Consider the following 18,342-nt stretch of genomic DNA (forward strand, 5'->3'; position numbering starts at 1 on the left):
ATAGCTTTGGCCAAGCTATTCCCCAGATTCAAATTAGCATATTGACCCTGAATAGATCCAGCATTTTTGTACTGACATTCAGGCCAACTTAGTATGTGTGTGTTGCCTAAATGACTGCTCATTAACACAGTCATCACCTTCAAAGTTCAAAGTAAATTTATTATCAAAGTACGTATATGTCACCATATACAGCCCCGAGGTTCATTTTCTTGCGTGCATGCTCAGTTAATCAAAGAGCCATAAGTTACTTTCAACTGATGAGTGGGAACACCCAAAAGATAAGTAAACAGTTAAAATGGTAAGCATTGGGAAGAGGACATCATTACTCATAGATCACAACCAGCGCACAGCACAATTTTAACTCCAAAGGTTAAAATTTGTTTTTATTAATGCCCTTCATGACTTCAGAATGGTCCAACGTGTTTTGCAGTAGGCCAGTGGTTATTATAGTTTTGTCAGTCAAGCAAAAGACACTGAGTTTCAAACCAAAAATAAAGGGAGTTCTTTATTATTTGTGCAAATTCAATACACTTTGGACACAAATATCTGGTTTGGAACACACAATAAATTAATATAATGATGTTAACTGTGTAATTACATGAGAGGATTTTATAACTTGTAATGTTTCTGCTTAATAGTGGCATTGTTAATGAGCATATTAACAATAAATTACACACAAAATGCTGGAGGAACAGTAGGTTAGGCAGCATCTGAGGAAAGAAGTAGAGCATCAACATTTTGGGCCATGATCCTTCATCAGGAATAAATAAGATCTATAACCTGTTGCAATCTTACAGTAACCCTTTCATCTTTCAGCTGCCAATTACTTAACCTTGAACTTAACAAGCAAAAGTAGCCTGCTCACTTTTGCACTTAGCTCTGAGCTCCAAGCTGTACACATCATTTTCCCAAATAAGTCAAAGGAAAAACTTTTGACTAGCAACAAAAATATGCTACATTTCTTGCAAGCGTCATCTTTAGCTGAGTTTATGCTGGCTTGCCAAGAAAGTAAGTTGTTACTTTGAAGTGCCTTGATGGATAAATGTGTTGCTATAAATAACTCACAGCAGAAGCAATATGATCCAGAAGTACTCAGTGGCTGCTGGAACAATGCGAAGAGAAAGGGCTTCAAGGCAAATATGGAGAGAAGAATTAAGCAGTGACTCTGGTATAAGTTCTGATTTGATTTTGGGCTTTTTATATAAGTGCAAATTTGAATATTATAAATAAAATAGAAAAAAGAAAAGATGAAAATTAATTTTTAAAAATCTGAATTCAACAATTGTGGGTCAAATGTTGCAAGATTAAGTTGGATGTAAAGAGGAAAATACTATGAAGATCATTGATAAATAGACATATGTAGACAATGTATTGTATGTGGGTCTATTATATTTTTCTATTCCCTACCTTTTTTCCTCAGTGGAGTAAAAGGTCTCTTCCTCTGAAGAAGTTGACTCTTTTTAACATGGATTCTGGATGCTAACTGCCTCTAGTAAATGGGCCTTCTATTATGTGTAGACCGAGACACTGTGCAAACAGACTCTGTTTCCTTTTATAATAATCTCCTAAGGACCTGAAATCTATATACCCACCAATAAGACTCATGTCAGGGATACAATGAAATAATCTGCAGTTGTGCATTTCCAACCTGTTAACTTTACATTGTCAAAACAAATCATAATTCTATCAATACCTACTTCCCTCAACAGCAGCTTTCATTAGCTCTGGGATGCATTGGCCATCCGATGCATAAAAAAAAATCCACTAAGACAGTGGTTCCTATCATTTTTTTATGCCATGGAGCCCCACCATTAACTGAAAGGTCAGTGGACCCCAGTTTGGGGACTATGCATTAAGACTTATTACCAAACATATTACCATTAAGGATGGATACAGGAGATCATAAATAAAGATCCCTTTATATATGATCCGTCAAATTCAGGAGCCCATGATTTATAATATTACTGTAGGAGAATCTGCGGACTGAAGATGACCACCACCACCAGTTTGAGGGGGACTATCAGTGAGGAACAAACATCAGTCTTGCTAGCGACAGCTAAGAAAGAATAGGGACAATTAATGTAATTACTAAGACGTTTTTTTCTTGTAGCCTCCCTCTCACATGTATCCACCACCAAAAAAGTCAAGGACAGCAGGGCTGATTTGAACTTGTCATCCCAGATTTGCTATTTTCCCCTCTGTTCCCCACACACATGCGATAACAAGAAGCAGGAACTGTTGACATTTTTTTCAATGCTGCAGATGCTGTAAATCTGAAACAAACACAGAAAATGGTCAAAATGAAAATAAAAAGTGACTTGACTTGTCTGGGGCTCTTCAACAGAACAGGGAGAGCACTAGGAACTTTGACTGATTAAATATTCTCCCTTTGGAATACAACTGTTTTGAACTCTAAACTTTAAGTAAAATAAATGAGTTTTGCCGACACCTTTAGGTTTCTAATTAAGATAAGGAATGTCACTGGTAATTACGTGCCCTCAAACAAAGCTCTGTAGATATGTTTAAATACTCTTGAATATGGTCATATCTATGTTCTCCTGACAGCAGCGTGCTGATAAATGAACAATATAAATCAGTGCTGAATGTTCAACATTGTCCCAAACCAGTACCACTAGTATAAATATAGCATTATATACAATGTACATCAAAGCAGTTTGCAAGCAAGCTAGGTACCATATAGGCCAAATAGATGAGACTCAATAGAGATGGTGTGCATGCAATGGTATGGCATTCAAGTTGCAGTGTTTTATGTTGTTTACACAGTCAACAAAGGTGTTAATTAGTTTAATGTGAAGGCTTTCAATTTTTTAAAAAGCTGAGCAAGCAAGAATGGTGTTCAGTGTAAATGTCCATTGCATGCTCACATGTTTGTTTATACTGTCAGCACTGACTGGAGCAAAAGACCCAGAGATCACTCAATTACGTGCAGCCATCAATAACAGCTTGAGAGGCCTCTACAATTAAGCACTGCTGGTCTTTTCTGTAATACACACATATTCAATTTCTGATTTAAGGCAAAGGTTAAATCAAGCAATGCTGATGGTTGCATAAACTATGAGAATTAACCTAAAACCACAGATGGACATCAAAACCAAGAGATGAATTGGTGCTTTTAGTACATTACTATTTCATCATTGTCTCATATATAACTTCGTATATACTTCAGCGATGCACATACAGTCTCAGTGATGACAGTGTAAGCAAAGGGGTAATTATTATGATAATTATGCTGTGAATTGATTTCCTTATGTGTCACACCATTCCACAGTACACTGAGCATCTCAAAAATACATGAATCCCTCTGAACTAAAGCCAGTAGCTTGAGGGGAAAAAAATTCTTGTGTGATTCCACATGTCACCCACAATTTTTTACAACTAATTTAAAGTTTTAAAACGTTCTATGAGAAATTACAGAGTTAATTGTAAGTCCCTTAATTTATCCTCACATGTGCAGCAATAAGAACGATTTTTTTTATTTAGTGATACAGCAGGGTAGCAGGCCCTTCTTTTCCAAGGTAATAGTGTTCTGCTACCATGCTGCCCCAACCTATCATACATCTATAATAAATAGCATGTGATATCGTAGCCATACTTTTTATTTTTCTCCCCTGAATAGAAAACTAGGTGGACTGTTATCTTTACCTAGAGCATAAGTAAAACAATTTGCCAATCACAATCAATAACAACAATTCATTTACCGCCATCACCAACAAAGACACCAAAGACATTTTCAAGAGGTAATGCATCAAAAAAGTGACATCCATTTTTTAAGGACCTCCTCCAGCTGCAAAATTACCTTTCAGTATATCACTGATAATATAAAAAGTTTTTGGCCAGATTATAGCGCAAACTCTCAGTGCTTCAGATAGGGCCATAGTATTGGAAATATCTATCAAATCAACAAAAAAAAAGCCAGTAGCACCCAAGGTTAATACTCCATGAAAAGAAAAGCAGTATGGGGAGTTCATTGGAGTATAAACTGCAGTTGTATAATCAGCTCAGTCTACAGCATTCCAACATAGAAGCAATACTGCATACCGAGCCAAGGTAGCTACATCAATAATTCAGGAAAATCTGACAAATATCAGTATTCAAATCAGGCTGGGAATCCATCTTCACAAAATCCATTTACCATTTGATTGCAGTTGAAAATATCTGTTGAAATTCCATTCAACTTCCAAATCTGATGGAAAATTAAATAAAATGTACTTTCTGATTTATGGATATAGATCGATGAGAAAATTGTTGCATTGTAAAAAGCCAATTAACGTTTACAGTGAACTATTGAAATAATTGAATATAGGAGGCATGCATTTAATATATATGAGGTTCTTTGCTTGTTTAAATTTTTTGTCATGTACTTTTGTGAAAGGTATCTTTTTGATATTGGCTGTTGAGGCTTTATTTTGCTGTGTTAATAAGGAACTCTGTTCAGTTTTACAACAGAAGTATCTATCACTTCCTTGAATGTACAAGAAGGTGAACCCCAGCAAAAAAACACAGTGGTCCACCATGTGCACCCAGGAAGCCCACACTTTTGTTAATTGCTTGATTTGCCTGTCATATTTCAGTAACTATGCAGATAAGCTAATGAAGCTGCGGGGGTGGGGGAGTTGAAGGCTATTCTTAATTCCTCATAGAGTCAAGCTCCTGGAACCACACACGTAAGGAGCTTTGATAGTAGCACAATAAACATTGGGGTTTTCAAGTATTTTCTCAGATGTCTGGACAAGACAGGGGAGTGCGGGGTTGAGTTGCCACTCTCTGGAAGTTGCCTCCTGCTTCCTTCTTGCCCAGTACATTCTGCATCATGCGAACACTTTGCTCACATAGCCCTGCCCTACATCTTCAGAACGGCTGGAGAGAAAGAGAAAAGAAAGTTGAAGATTAGCTTTGTTTGTCACGTGAAAACCAATAACACAGTGAAATGTATCATTTGCATTAAATTAGTTCAGCCCACAAGTGTCACCAAGCTTCTGGCACAACATAACATGCCCATAACTCACTAACCCTGAGACGTCTTTGGAACATGGCAGCAAACCGGAACACCCAGAGGAAACATGCATGGTCACAGGGAGAACATTAGGAGGATGAGATGCAGAAAATAAACCCCTTAATAAAGCCAAAACTGAGAAGCCATTTGTGGATGTGCTGTAAGAGCACATCTAATTACCCTGCAGTTCACCTGAAGACACAGTCCACATCATCTTGGCTCTAGCAAAGCACATATCTAGGAAAAGCCAATCCATTTATGAACTTTGACCTATAAGTAGCAAGTCAAATATGGCAGATGATGATCATTTCCAGTAGAGGCAAGTCTAGCCATTCCTTTGATAATGCATGGCATTACTCTTGTCAATTCCTACCATCAAGGCCTTGGGTGTTACCACCGACCAGAAGTGGACCAGGACCAGGCAGTTATTATTATGGCTGAAAGAGCATTGATAGTTGAGGTGTTCCACAATGGGAGTCTCAACCTTTGACTTCACTAAGCATTTCTACCTCCGACAAGGAACAAGGGGCTCCACGGTAGTGCAGCAGTCAGTGCGACACTATTATAGCTTGGGGTGTCAGAGTTCAGAATTCAATTTTCCAGTGCCCTCTGTAAGAAAGCTTGCATGTGTGGTTGCTCCAGGTGCTCTGGTTTCCTCCCACAGCCCAAAGACATACTGGTTAGTTGGTTAATTGGTCCTTGATTAGGCTAGGGTTAAACTGATGGGATGCTGGGTGGCACCGTTCAGTGGCTCGGAAAGGGCTGTTCCGCACTGTATCTCTAATTTTTTTTTTTAATTTAAAAGTAATGGATGCAAAGTAATCCATTTGCCCAAATAAGTGCCCATCCAAACCAAACTGGAAATGTATTATTTCACTGCTACCCTCCAGAAACACATTGTGATTGCAGTTTACACCAACCACAAAATGATATCAACAACTTTACAAAGTTTCCTCAAAAACATTTGGAAAATTACACAATCATTATGCCCCACAATGACAAAGCATTAGTCACAACAGATTTCAGCTGCTCCACCACCTGCATGGAGACTTCTGGATTACAAATGGGTCACAATTGTAGAACTGTATATCTAACAGCAATTCTTTAAAATGCCAATGTACCAAGCCTGTTATTGTATATCATAGAACATAGAAATCTACAGCACATTACAGGCCTTTCAGCCCATCATGTTGTGTCAGCCATGTAACCTACTCTAGAAACTGCTTAGAATTTCCCTACCACATAGCATCCTATTTTTCTAAGCTCCATGTACCTATCTAAGAGGCACTTAAAAGACCCTATTGTATCTGCCTCTACCACAATCGTAGGCAGTGGATTCCATGCATCCACCACTCTCTGTGTGGAAAAACTCCCCACCAATGTTCCCCTTGTACCTACTTCCAAGCACCTTAAAACTATGCCCCCTTATGTTAGCCATTTCAGCCCTGGGAAAGAGCCTCTATTTATCCACATGAACAATGCCTCTCATCATCTTATACACCTCTATCAGGTCACCTCTCATCCTCCGTCACTCCAAGGAGAAAAGGCCAAGTTCGCTCAACCTATTCCCATAAGGTATGTTCTCCAATCCAGGCAACATCATTGTATATCTCCTCTGCACTCTCTCTATAGTATCCACATCCTTCCTGTAGTGAGGTGACCAGAACTGAACAATGTACTCCAAGTGGGTTCTAACTAAGGTCTTATATAGCTGTAACATTACCTCATGGCTCTTGAACTCAATCCCATGGTTGATGAAGGCCAACATACCATACACCTTCTTAACCACACTATCAACCTGGGCAGCAGCTTTGAGTGTCCTATGGACATGGACAAGATCTCGCTGATCCTCCACACTGCCAAAAGCTTTACCATTAATAATATATTCTGTCTTCAAATTTGACCTACTGAAATGAACCACTTCACACTTGTCTGCCACTTCTCAGCCCTGTTCTACATTCTATTGATGTTGTGCTGTAACCTCTGACAACCTTCCAGACTATCCACAACACCCCCAACTTTGGTGTCATCAGCAAACTTACTAGCCCACCCTTCTACTTCCTCATTCAGGTCATTTATAAAAAACACAAAGGGGGTGGGGGTGTCCCAGACCAGATTCTTGCAGAAAGTTCAAAGCCATGAGGAAATGTAACTGCTATATAAGACCTTGGTCAGACCCCACTTGGAGTATTGTGTTCAGTTCAGGTCACCTCACTACAGGAAGGATGCGGATGCTATAGAGAGAGTGCAGAGGAGATTTAAAAGGATGTTACCTGGATTGGAGGGCATACCTTATGAGAATAGGCTGAATGAACTTGGCTTTTTTTCCTTGGAGTGACGGAGGATGAGAGGTGACCTGATGGAGGTGTATAAGATGATGAGAGGCATTGTTCATGTGGATAAATAGAGGCTCTTTCCCAGGGCTGAAATGGCTAACACAAAGGGGCACAGTTTTAAGGTGCTTGGAAATAGGTTCCAAGGGGATGTCAGGGGTAAGTTTTTCACACAGAGAGTGGTGGGTGCGTGGAATGCACTGCTGGCAGAGGTGGTGGAGGCGGATACAATAGGGTCTTTTAAGAGCCTCTTGGATAGGTACATGGAGCTTAGAAAAATAGAGGGCTATACGCTAGGGAAATTCGAGGCACTTTCTAGAGTAGGTTACATGGTTGGCAAAACATTGTGGGCCAAAGGACCTGTAATATGCTGTAGATTTCTATGTTCTAGGTCTATGTTCCAAATCGTTTGATTTCTCTATAATGACCTGCAAGCCATTCCCTCAGATGGCTGATCCCCTGTTGGGAAGAGCACTGAGCCACCTCAATCTACTCCTCAAGAGCTGGGAACCACGTTTGGAGTCCCCTTGCTAACTCAGGTACAACACACATTTCTGAAAGTCCGTTACCAATCCTGTCTTTGTCAGGAAGTTTGTGATTGGTTTGATCAAAAAAACAAACCAAATTCATAGAGTTAACTTTCTGGGTATGAAACTTGTTTCCAATTTTTTAAATATTATAAAAACAAAGATAACTTTGGATTCTTAAGTGCATTTGGTGACTGAAATAAATAACATTGGTCCTTGTCACAGCTACTTAGAGACCATACTTGACTTCACAGTAGAAATAAGACTCACAGGTGGAAACACGAATGACTTACTTCTATGTAGAAATTCATAGTAAATGCCATTTTCTTTGAACATTCAAAGAGACATTTCAAAGGATTAATCAAAACCTTGGCAGCTGTATAACTGGGATCACTGAATGTTAACAAAACAAAAACAAAATCTGCTTGAGTGTTATAATTTCAAAACATGTATTGATCATAAGAGAGTATTTCTGTATACAGAGCATTTTTCATAATCTCTGAGTTCTTTTTGTTTACTGTCTTGCTTAATCTATCTACTACTAAGGTTCACTGAAGGGCCTGAGGGTGTTGTCATGCCCTCGTGTTGAAGGCTGATGACATTATTAAACATCAAACTTACTTCCGTACCTCAAAGAGCAACAGTACACGAATATACAGTGCTGTTCAGACTGCATATCTTTTGTCTCATGCTTTTAGAAAGACAGTACCGTGCAAAAGCCTTAGGAATCTTAGTGACATACGTATGTCTAAGACTTTTGCACTTTACTGTCGTAATTTTATTTATTGCTCTGTACTGCTGCCACAAGATTAAGTAAATTTCATGTCATATATGACCGATGATAAACCTGATTCTGACGTGGGTCTCCATTATTGACTGAGAGTGGGAAGAAGGGAGGAAGGGGGGAATCATGTGTGCGAAAAGGGGAAGGCAGAGGGGAGGGAGTGGGAAGCTCCAGAGAGACATTCTGTAATGATCAATAAACCAATTGTTTGGAATCAAATGATCTTGCCTGGTAGCTCTGGGCTGGGTGTGTCTGCACCCACACTGCATGCCCATCCCTGGCACTCCTTCTCTGCCACCTGTCCCACACTCCTCCCGCAGCACTTCACCTCCACCATTCCCAACATCCTGTGCTCCTGCCAGATTTACAAATTTGCTCTCCACTCACAATGACAAATACAGTACTGTGCAAAGGTCCTAGTAACCCTGGCTATATATATATATGTGCCTAAGACTTTTGCACAGTACTGTATATGACAACATTTCTAAGCGGATGATGCATTCCATAGATTGTGATCTTCTACAACCTGAGAGGAAGTGGCTGACTTTAGTTTAAAAACTGCAGTCAGCATAATACACTCAGATGTTTCAAGTTACAATTACAAAAAGGAATTTATGAACAAAGTCATTTGGATATGCTGGAAATCCAAAGCAACAAACACAAAATGCAGGAGGTACTCAGCAGGTCAGGTAGCTTCCATGAAAATGAACAAACAGTAGTCAATGTTCTGGGCCGAGAACTTTCTTCAGGACTAGAAAAGAAGGGGGAAGATGCTAAAATAAAAAGGTATGGGGAGGGGAAGAAGGATAGCTATTAGGTGAAGCCCGGTGGGTGGGAAAGATAAAGGCCTGGAGATGAAGGAATCTGACAGGAGAGGAGCCTGGATCATAAGAGAAAGTGAAGGAGGACTGGCACCCGGGGAGAGTGATAAGCAGATGAGAAGACATAAGAGGCCAAAGTGGGGAATAAAAGAAGAGGGAAGTGGGAAAGAACATTTATTTTTTACTAAGCCAACAGGTTGGAAGCTAACCAGGTGGAATAAAATGTGTACTCCTCCACCCTGAGGTTGTCAGCATCTTGGCACACGAGGAGGCCATGGACTGACATGTCGTAACAGGAATAGGAATTGGAATTAAAATGTTGGCCCACTGGGAAAATCCACTTTCGGCAGATAGAGCGGTGGTGCTCAACAAAGCTATCCCCCAATTTACGACAGGTCTCACGAATATAGAGTAAGCCACATCGGGAGCACTGGATACAATAAAGAACACTTGCAAATTCACAGGTGAAGCATTGCCTCACTTGGAAGGACTGCTTGGGGCCCTGAATGGGGGTGAGGGAGGAGATGAATGGGCAGTGTAGCACTTTGGCCATTTGCAGGAACAAGTGCCGGGAGAGTGATTAGTGTGGAGGGACCAATGGACAAGGAAATCACAGAAGGATCAATCTCTGTGGAAAGCAGAGAGGTGGGGGAGTGGGGTGGGGGGGGGTGGAAGTAACAATATTTTTGGTGGGATGTCCCTTTTGAGAAGAAACTGGCTCCAGAGAATGATGTGTTGGATGCGGAGGCTCATGGGGTGGTAGGTAAGGACAAACTGAACTCTATCGCTATTAAGGCAACAGGAAAATGTGGTGAGCGCAGATGTCCAGGAAGTGCGGGTCAGGACAGCATCAATGATGGTTGATGATTTATGATTAATACATAGTTTGGAAATACTTTGTTCCTTTCTAAAGACAGACTTGGAATTGACACATAGAAATCTTATAACCTTACCATCACTTAAGAAACAATGGTAATGTACTCTTCCGATGGCATTTTAAATCAAAGACCCTCTTTCCCTCTTGTGATTCAGAAAGATAGTAAAGATGTTATAACATAATTTTAAAAAGAGCAAGCTATTCTCCCGAGGGAGAGCAGTTCCTGCCTGCATCACCGTCTACCGAAATACGTCAGTATTAACGGAGTGTTTCCAATGCAGATTGGTTTCTAACTATGCTAACAAGATAAATCATTTCAATTTGAAATGACTAAAATTGGCAATATGTTTGAATTTTTTAAGTTTGCCTCATAATTTCCTGCAAAGTATAGTTACCTATATAATTTTAAAGAGTTCAACACTGAAAAGGATCTAGTGCTTTCCCAGTGTATATGACAAATCAGCTCTTCTTGGGCTTCCAGCCGGGGACATGTATCAATTTTAACCGATGTTTCAATGGCAAGCTTTGCCATCTTCATCAGGGATGAAGCCTGGGCTTGTCGAGTCTGGTGGTATTTATACTCCCATCATCCCTTCTTCCTGATTGGTTAGTCCTCATCCTATCAGGTTTCCGCTGTTCCACCTTGTTTACAAGTTCTTACTTAAACTAAGACCTTCACCTTTGTTAAAATACTTTCCCTCTAGTTTTATTTCAATGGTTTCCTTTAACAGGCGGTCCCAAAAGCCATTGGCGCCACACAGTAGATTTTTGCTGTCAAAGTCAATCCTATGGCCATTGCTACTACCCATTTCTCCATGTAACCCAAACAGATAAACTTCCTTGATGTGGTTTTCCACTGTGCATCCTGTCTGGCTGATATACGAGGCTCTTCATTCATACAGAATCCTGTTAGTGCCTGCCATCCTGAGTCCCAGGACTTTTTTGACCCATGTAAGCTGTGATTTGAGTTTCTATATGGTTTTAATCTGATATTTCTTCAGGATCTTGGTGATCCTTTTAGAAATCGTGGAAATATAGGGAAGACAAGTGCTAGTGATGGGTTCCTCCTCACAGTTAGGTTTCCTGGTTTTTCGGTTGGCCCTTTTAAGGACCCAATTGATTTCTTTCATCTTGCAGTCATTCTGTAGGAACGTTGTGTGTAGTTGTCTTATTTCCTCAAGATTTAGTTCAACACTAATTCACAAAATGTTTTAGTCTATGACTGTATGACTAAAAGGCTAGTTACAGTTTAACAAAGTCAAACAGCAAAATAACAATTTGACACAGACTAGATGGGCTGTTTCTGTGCTATAGTGACTCTATAACTGAAAAGCTAGTTACCATTTGAATTTGTTGAATTTGATAAGCTTATTGAGAAACTTTCTGGTTAAAATTTGCATCAACCAATTTAGGTAATTTGCAGTCACTTAACTGACTGTAAATAATGAACACAATTATAATTGTTATTTACAGCTTATGTGGCTCAGTAGTAGCACATTTGCCCATGTTAGAAAGTTGTGCATTCAACCCCTGATCCGGAAATAGTCTAAATTAGCCACACTGGTGAAGTACTGATGGAGGCGTCTTCTCTTGGATGAGCTGTTAAAATGAGGGCCTATCTGTATTCTACTGATCATTTATCCCATATCCAACATCACTAAAACAAACTATTCGGTCATTTATCTCATTCCTGTTTGTGATGCTTCATTGCACGTAAATTAGCCACCATGTTTTCCAACATTACGATAGAGATTACAATTCAACACCAATTAATAAGTTGTGCCCTGTTCTGATCATGTGAAAATGTTGATGCATTGACATCCCTGTCTAGCAAATGCAATTGGAAAGCCCCAGAGATGCTGGATTATCAGAACTTTACTGTAATACCTTTCTATCTCAGATCAATGGATTTTTGCTAGCTGGGGAAAGAAGTTTTTAGAGCCAAGCTCAATGATTTGGATGGTTCACTTTGATTCTAGTTTCTAATGGTTCCTTTATCTTTCTTTAATCATGCTGGCAGTCCAACTAAATGGAAAACAGGGATGTAATTCCTGTTCCACTGCACCTTGTTTGGTACCTATGAGCAGATCAATGGTTAGGTCTGTGGATTGCACCTATTCAGTGCTAATCTTACTAACTACTACAATATGAGAAAGACACCAAATATTTCTTGATACAACCATAAGGATCTATGATGAGGCTATCAGTATCTGGCTTATTGTGTATAAATCTGATATCCCGAATGCGGCAGAGAGCACTCAGTAAATGTATTCCGTAGACACTGGCATTCGCACACACATAAACATCGCCTTGTCACACTGCTGCTGTCACACTGAGTGGACGAACTTCATTGTCTTCACCCGTATGTTCCCATACTGGGTCCTGAACCCAGCTAATGCACTTGTGCTGGCTTTATGGTGACTTCCCCACTATACACGGCAGAATATTCCATTTCTTTTCACATTACTAATGTGTATATGTGGTTTGTATAATATTTATTTAATCATATAATTGTAACTACATTGTGGGGTGCATCATATTCTAATTCATGTGTAATTTTAAAATAACTTTGCTGGTAATTAAAGATGCTATGTTATACAGACATCAATTGATCAAATATATATGCCCTATATTTGGCACTATGTCCTAGTACTGAATAGAAAGGAGCTGATCGCCCTCAGTGAGAAGGAGATAGGGGCTGCCAGGAGTTCACACTGGGCCAGAATAAATATGGAGATATTCTTGTGTTTTCTGGTAGATATCTTCTTGTAAATATTGGCAGTTTTCTTTTCACTATTTTTGCAAGTTTTTGTAAGTTTGATTTTTGACACACCTAATAAACAGCCTTGCACTAAAGTGCAAAGTGACTTCAGCTATATTTTCCTTTGGTCATCACCCACATTTAAAAACCTACCTAAAGAAGAACATTCTGATAACAGCAGGAGTGCACAGAGTTTCCTCAGATTAATTCTTGGGATGGTGTGAAGTGAGATTAACTAAACTAGGCCGATGATAAGCACAAGGGATTCAGCAGATGCTGGAAATCCAACTGCTACAACTGCCCCTTCACCTTCTCCCTGACCAGCATGCATGGTCCCAAAGAGTCCATTCAGGAGCGGCAACATTTCATCTGTGAGTCTGTTAAGGTTGTATCCGGTGCTCCCAATCCAGCCTTCTCTACAGCGATGAGACCCGCTGGGGGCAGCATTCCTGGTGGCCACCCATTTCAATTCTACTTCCCATTCTACCTTCCATTCTGTTGCCATGACAAGGCCACCATGATGAGGCATCTGGGTATCCACCAATCTGGCAGCATGAATATCAATTCCTCTAACTTCTGGTAATTTCTCCCCCTCCCCCACTATTTTTTTCTGTTACCCATTCTGACCCTCCTGTTATCCCTTCTCCCCTCCTGACCTGCCTATCACCTCCCTCTGGTGCCCCTCCTCCTTCCCTTTCACACATGGTCCATTCTCAATTCGGATTCTTTGTCCCTCAGCTCTTTACCTCTCCCACCTATCATCTCCCAGCTCCTCACTTCATTCCCCCCTCCCCCACCCATCTGGTTTCACCTACCACTTGCCAGCTTGTACTCCTTCTCCTCCCCCAAACTTCTTCACTCTTACTTTGCAGTCCCGATGAAGAGCATCTGCCAGGAATGCCAAATGTTCATTCCTCCCCATAGATGCTCCCTGACTTGTTGAGCCCCTCCAGCATTTTGTGTTCATTGCTCTAGACTAAGCAGAATGAGACATGATCTTATTAATCCTCCGCATGTTTGATCCAATGTTGATGCTTGCTCTGTCCAGAACTACGTCACATGTAAGAAGATAGCCATTCTCTAAAGAGATTTTTAAAAATGTCTTCACCCAGAGACTGTAAATCTTTGGAATCCATTGCCCAAGAGTAAGGGGCATCTTAAATCCCTTACCTGTACTGAAGCATTAGAAATGTTCCTTTCTTAGCAGTATGTCACAGTATACTTGCAACTCTGCCAAGGGAGAGATGGTAGCCCAGTTACTGGATCTGCTCAAGGTAAAGACCAATAACCGATCTTTAGATTTAATGCCATTAGTGCATAAAAGTGATACTTTTAAAAAGGTTGGCTATGCCTTTATTAATCGCAGAGCAGGCATGAGGGGGTTAAATGACCTGCTCCTGCTTCATTTTCTCTTGTTTTTATTATTTCCTCATACATGTAAAGCTTTTAGCAATTTGAACCTATATTTGAAATGAAATTAGAATATGAGAACAAATGCATGAATGATTAGTACAAATCTAATTGATTGGGATGTAACCCTTACTCTTAAAAATAAATGATTAGAAGAAATATTAGCCTCAGAAGCCTATACAATCCCTCAAGTCTACCTTACCATTCAATAAAATTATGGCCAATCTAAATGTGACCTCAAATCTGCTTCCCTGCCTATTACCCATATCTCTGAATGTGCTCAGCATGACTCAATTAGGATCATCCAGTTTCTTGTCATACTTTCGGTGAAAAAAAGTTTATGTATGTGTAGAATTAGAAATCACATTTTGAAAAAAGGGGAGAAATTCTATTCTGTTGTCTTCTTGGTATGGACAAGTGAGATCTCTACTGTACCTGATTCTAGGAATGCCTAATCGTTCCTCTAGTGCTGTAAGAAATAAAAAATTAAAAACATAAGAAAGTCGGCAAATGTTGCTAATTCAAAGCAGCACACATAGAATGCTGGGGGAGCTCAGCAGGTCAGGAATTGAACAGATAGTCAACATTTTGGGCAGAGACCTTTCTTCAGGACTGTGGAGCTCAAAAATGAAACTTCTCCAGATCTAAAATCCTTAAGAAACAATAACTCATCAAAACCAAAATGTTTCGATCAAGCCATTAAAAAAATTATTATCAACCAGTGAAAATCCCACAATGCCAATAAAGAGGCATGATAGTTTATCCTGTTCCCTTGCCCATTGTACAAAGGTATTCGTGCTTAAGTAAACAAAGTTTTGCACTGAATTTGCTAAAAAAAAATCATCATGGTGGTCAGCGTTTGCATTCTATTCATGGCTGCATCAGCCAATGGTGTGCAAGATTCATCTGATATTTGCCTAGTGTGTTTCTTCTGCTAAACGTCCAGTTGAACAAGACGAGTGGTGACCAGAAATCTGCAGCCACCTTCATGAAATGGCACAAGTTTACTTGTTGCTCCTTGTGCCAAGTCATGAAGATAATTTTCCACTTAAATCCATCTTGAAAGAACCAGGGAAAAGCAACTTTCATAGTTGGACCACCTACTTGATTATATATACAACCACAGGCAATCAGTGTAAACTTTTTTTTTGTTACCACCTGCATTCAGGAAAATGAATATGTGGTTAATCCAGGAACAACTGTGTGTTCTTGGTAAATAAAACCTTACTGGATCCACATAAATACTTCAAGTTGTTAATTTAAAATTCATGTCTGGCTAATTAATCTCCACAGAAATGTTACTCTTTTCTATCTATGCTACATTGATGCATATGTGAAGAATGATATTGCACAAATATACACACAGTGCAAATACCTGTAAACTTTCAACGTCCAATTATGCAGAAGGCATGTGTGGCTCTCAAAGTTCATTACCATTGCATTTTTATGTTGATTATGTTGTCATTCTGTGATTTACTTGGTAAAGTGTACTTTGAAGTTCACTGTACAGAATTATTTGGAGAGGAACTGTTCTGTGCATGAGAGCAATTGGGTTTTAAAAAAACTCTAAACAGGAAATACTTGCAAATCTCTTGGTTCTTTGCAGAAATCTGATGAAGTTTATTTACTTTAATGCACATTCCTCATCTGCACAGTGCAAACATATAAAAACAAAAATCCTGGGAGCAATCTTAACTAAAAAACAAGATCTGTATTTATTTCCTTTTATGTTACAATAAAATAAACCGCTCTTTTTTTTACACTCACGCACCAGGGACAGTAGTGTTACCTTGAACTCTCAATGATCTGATGGCTCAGCGTTAGTTTGAAGTTTGTTTAGCCAATTACTGATCTCGCCTCTTGTTTACGGGTCAAGCTCCAAGCACCTGAAGACATTTCTTTGAGAACAGGCCTTCATGGAGAAAACTTCTGATGTGGGATATTTGTCACATATAAGTACATGTAAACGCAGCCATTTAGATTTATTTTTCCACAGGAAACTTTTAAATAATGCACTGGCGGATGTTCGGTTGAACTAAATACATTGACCACATTCAACTAACGAACTAAACTTTGAACATATGTGTTCCAGTAAAGAACCATAAATTAATATTTTGATTTTAGAATTTACTAAAGGTATCAGTAAAGGGAGAATAGTGATCAAAAACGTAAATACATGCGATATCTCTCATAATCATGAAATTAAGATTTATTTAAATAGACGTATCAAATTATTGAGTCATAGTGCAAAGAAGGCCCTTCGGCCCACAGTGTCTGTGTAAACCATCAGGTTCTTGTCCATTTTAATCCCACTGTTTAATTTGAATCGCAGGTAGCGAATTCAATTGACCAATGGAAATTAGGAGATTAAAATTTGTTTAAACAATCGGTTCCTAGGTCTTATTTGATAATCGTGTTGCGTGTTTTCCGTAAAGGAATCGTCGAGCCCCCAGATGCGGACAGGTCTTTCCTCCGCAGTTCTCAGAACGAAAAGAAATATAGTGATAGACCTCAGCATCTGTATCAAATAGATTATGAATTTAAAACTATGAATTTATGAATTTAAAAATAGTCCGAAGTGCAGAGAGCTGTATTTTCAAAGAAAGCCCCAAACTCTCCAGAGCTCTGGGAACTTCGCGGTTCTTTGAATAGATGCTTTGTTTCGGCGCGGAATCCCGCCACCAGTGCGCTTGCCTGTTCCTGCACCCACTGCCGCCACAGCCTCAATGTTGACTCTCCAACCGACTCGCAGTTGTTTTAGCAGATTGCTAATAAAGGGCATCGCTTTCGGGAGAGAGAAATACACTTATCGATGTCCCTTCTTAATGCTTGCAGAGAATAACTCAGTTATACAGAACTAAGTAACTGGATTAACTGTTGGCGAGGAATTCAAACGGTCAAAATAAATATGTCGGTCTCATATTAATTCTGGCGCTTGAATTACCAATAGTTATTTCATTGTCGATTCACTATTTTAAAGTACAAGGCGCTTACGTTAGAGAATGGCCCACACTTTGTATTGCATCAATATATTGCACTCCCTACGCTGGATCCAGTCCAATAACTATATTCGATCTATAACTTGTTGTCAGTGATGCCTAACGATCTGAAATTATTCTAAGGAAATTGGGGTAACTCATTAGTCCGTATCACGCATCTATAAATTTACTGATTTAACGAATTTATGGTAGTGTATAAAGTTTAATTTTGCCTCAAACTGTGCAAAACAATTTAAATATCGTATTTGTACGAATGTTTCGTTATTAAGAATTAAAGCACGTTCATCCATCTCACTGGAACCAACGAGCCAGGTGCGATAGCCCTTCACGTCCTCCCCCCTTCCACTCCATTCCCTTATCATTTACCAGAATTAAATATTTCATTGCCTTCTTGACGGTTGGGAAAAAGTAATTAAATAAACATTAACGCTGCACGATTAAAACCATTAACACATTTAATTAAAATACAAGCAATATAACATTAATCAACATCGTTCAATACATATTTGTATTAATATTACATATGGGCAAAACAATTTAATAACCACAAAGTATGCTTGGTGACAATTAATTTTTGTACGAATTGGCGTGGCGGGGGAGAAAGACTACACTTGAGATTACAGAATACAAAGACTGGTCAGATATACATTAACGCAGGCAGCTGGAGTTTGTCTCATAAAATTGTTGTCATCATGAAGTGCTGGCTTAAGCAAGCGTGACGTTTACTAGTGAATTAATGAAATCTGTATCATCTAAATATTCGTCAATGGAAATACACGTTTTCAGTGATACAGAAGCTAAAACGATGGCTATTTA

At 39.4% G+C, this 18,342-nt stretch overlaps 2 protein-coding genes across 4 annotated transcripts in view; both read right to left on the reverse strand.

Moving 5' to 3' along the window:
• Window positions 1-485: 485 nt before the first annotated feature.
• The window catches only part of LOC140740818 (forkhead box protein C2-like), a 31,738-nt gene continuing 13,881 nt past the window's right edge, over window positions 486-18,342 (reverse strand). The window contains exons 3-4 of one of the 3 annotated variants that reach the window (XM_073070351.1): window positions 14,963-14,996; window positions 2,285-4,878 (exon numbers count right to left, since the gene is read on the reverse strand). In XM_073070351.1, coding sequence (XP_072926452.1) covers window positions 14,991-14,996 — 6 coding nt within the window. In that variant the 3' untranslated portion in view covers window positions 2,285-4,878; window positions 14,963-14,990. The other 2 variants (XM_073070347.1, XM_073070350.1) reach the window with 2 other exon arrangements.
• LOC140740817 (uncharacterized) overlaps window positions 17,964-18,342 on the reverse strand; it is a 2,709-nt gene continuing 2,330 nt past the window's right edge. The window contains exon 1 of the mRNA XM_073070345.1: window positions 17,964-18,342. This exon is cut by the window's right edge and continues 2,330 nt beyond it. The gene's annotated coding sequence lies outside the window, so the exon portion shown is untranslated.

This window comes from Hemitrygon akajei, chromosome 17 (assembly GCF_048418815.1).
Source record: "Hemitrygon akajei chromosome 17, sHemAka1.3, whole genome shotgun sequence".
Taxonomy (NCBI): domain Eukaryota; kingdom Metazoa; phylum Chordata; class Chondrichthyes; order Myliobatiformes; family Dasyatidae; genus Hemitrygon; species Hemitrygon akajei.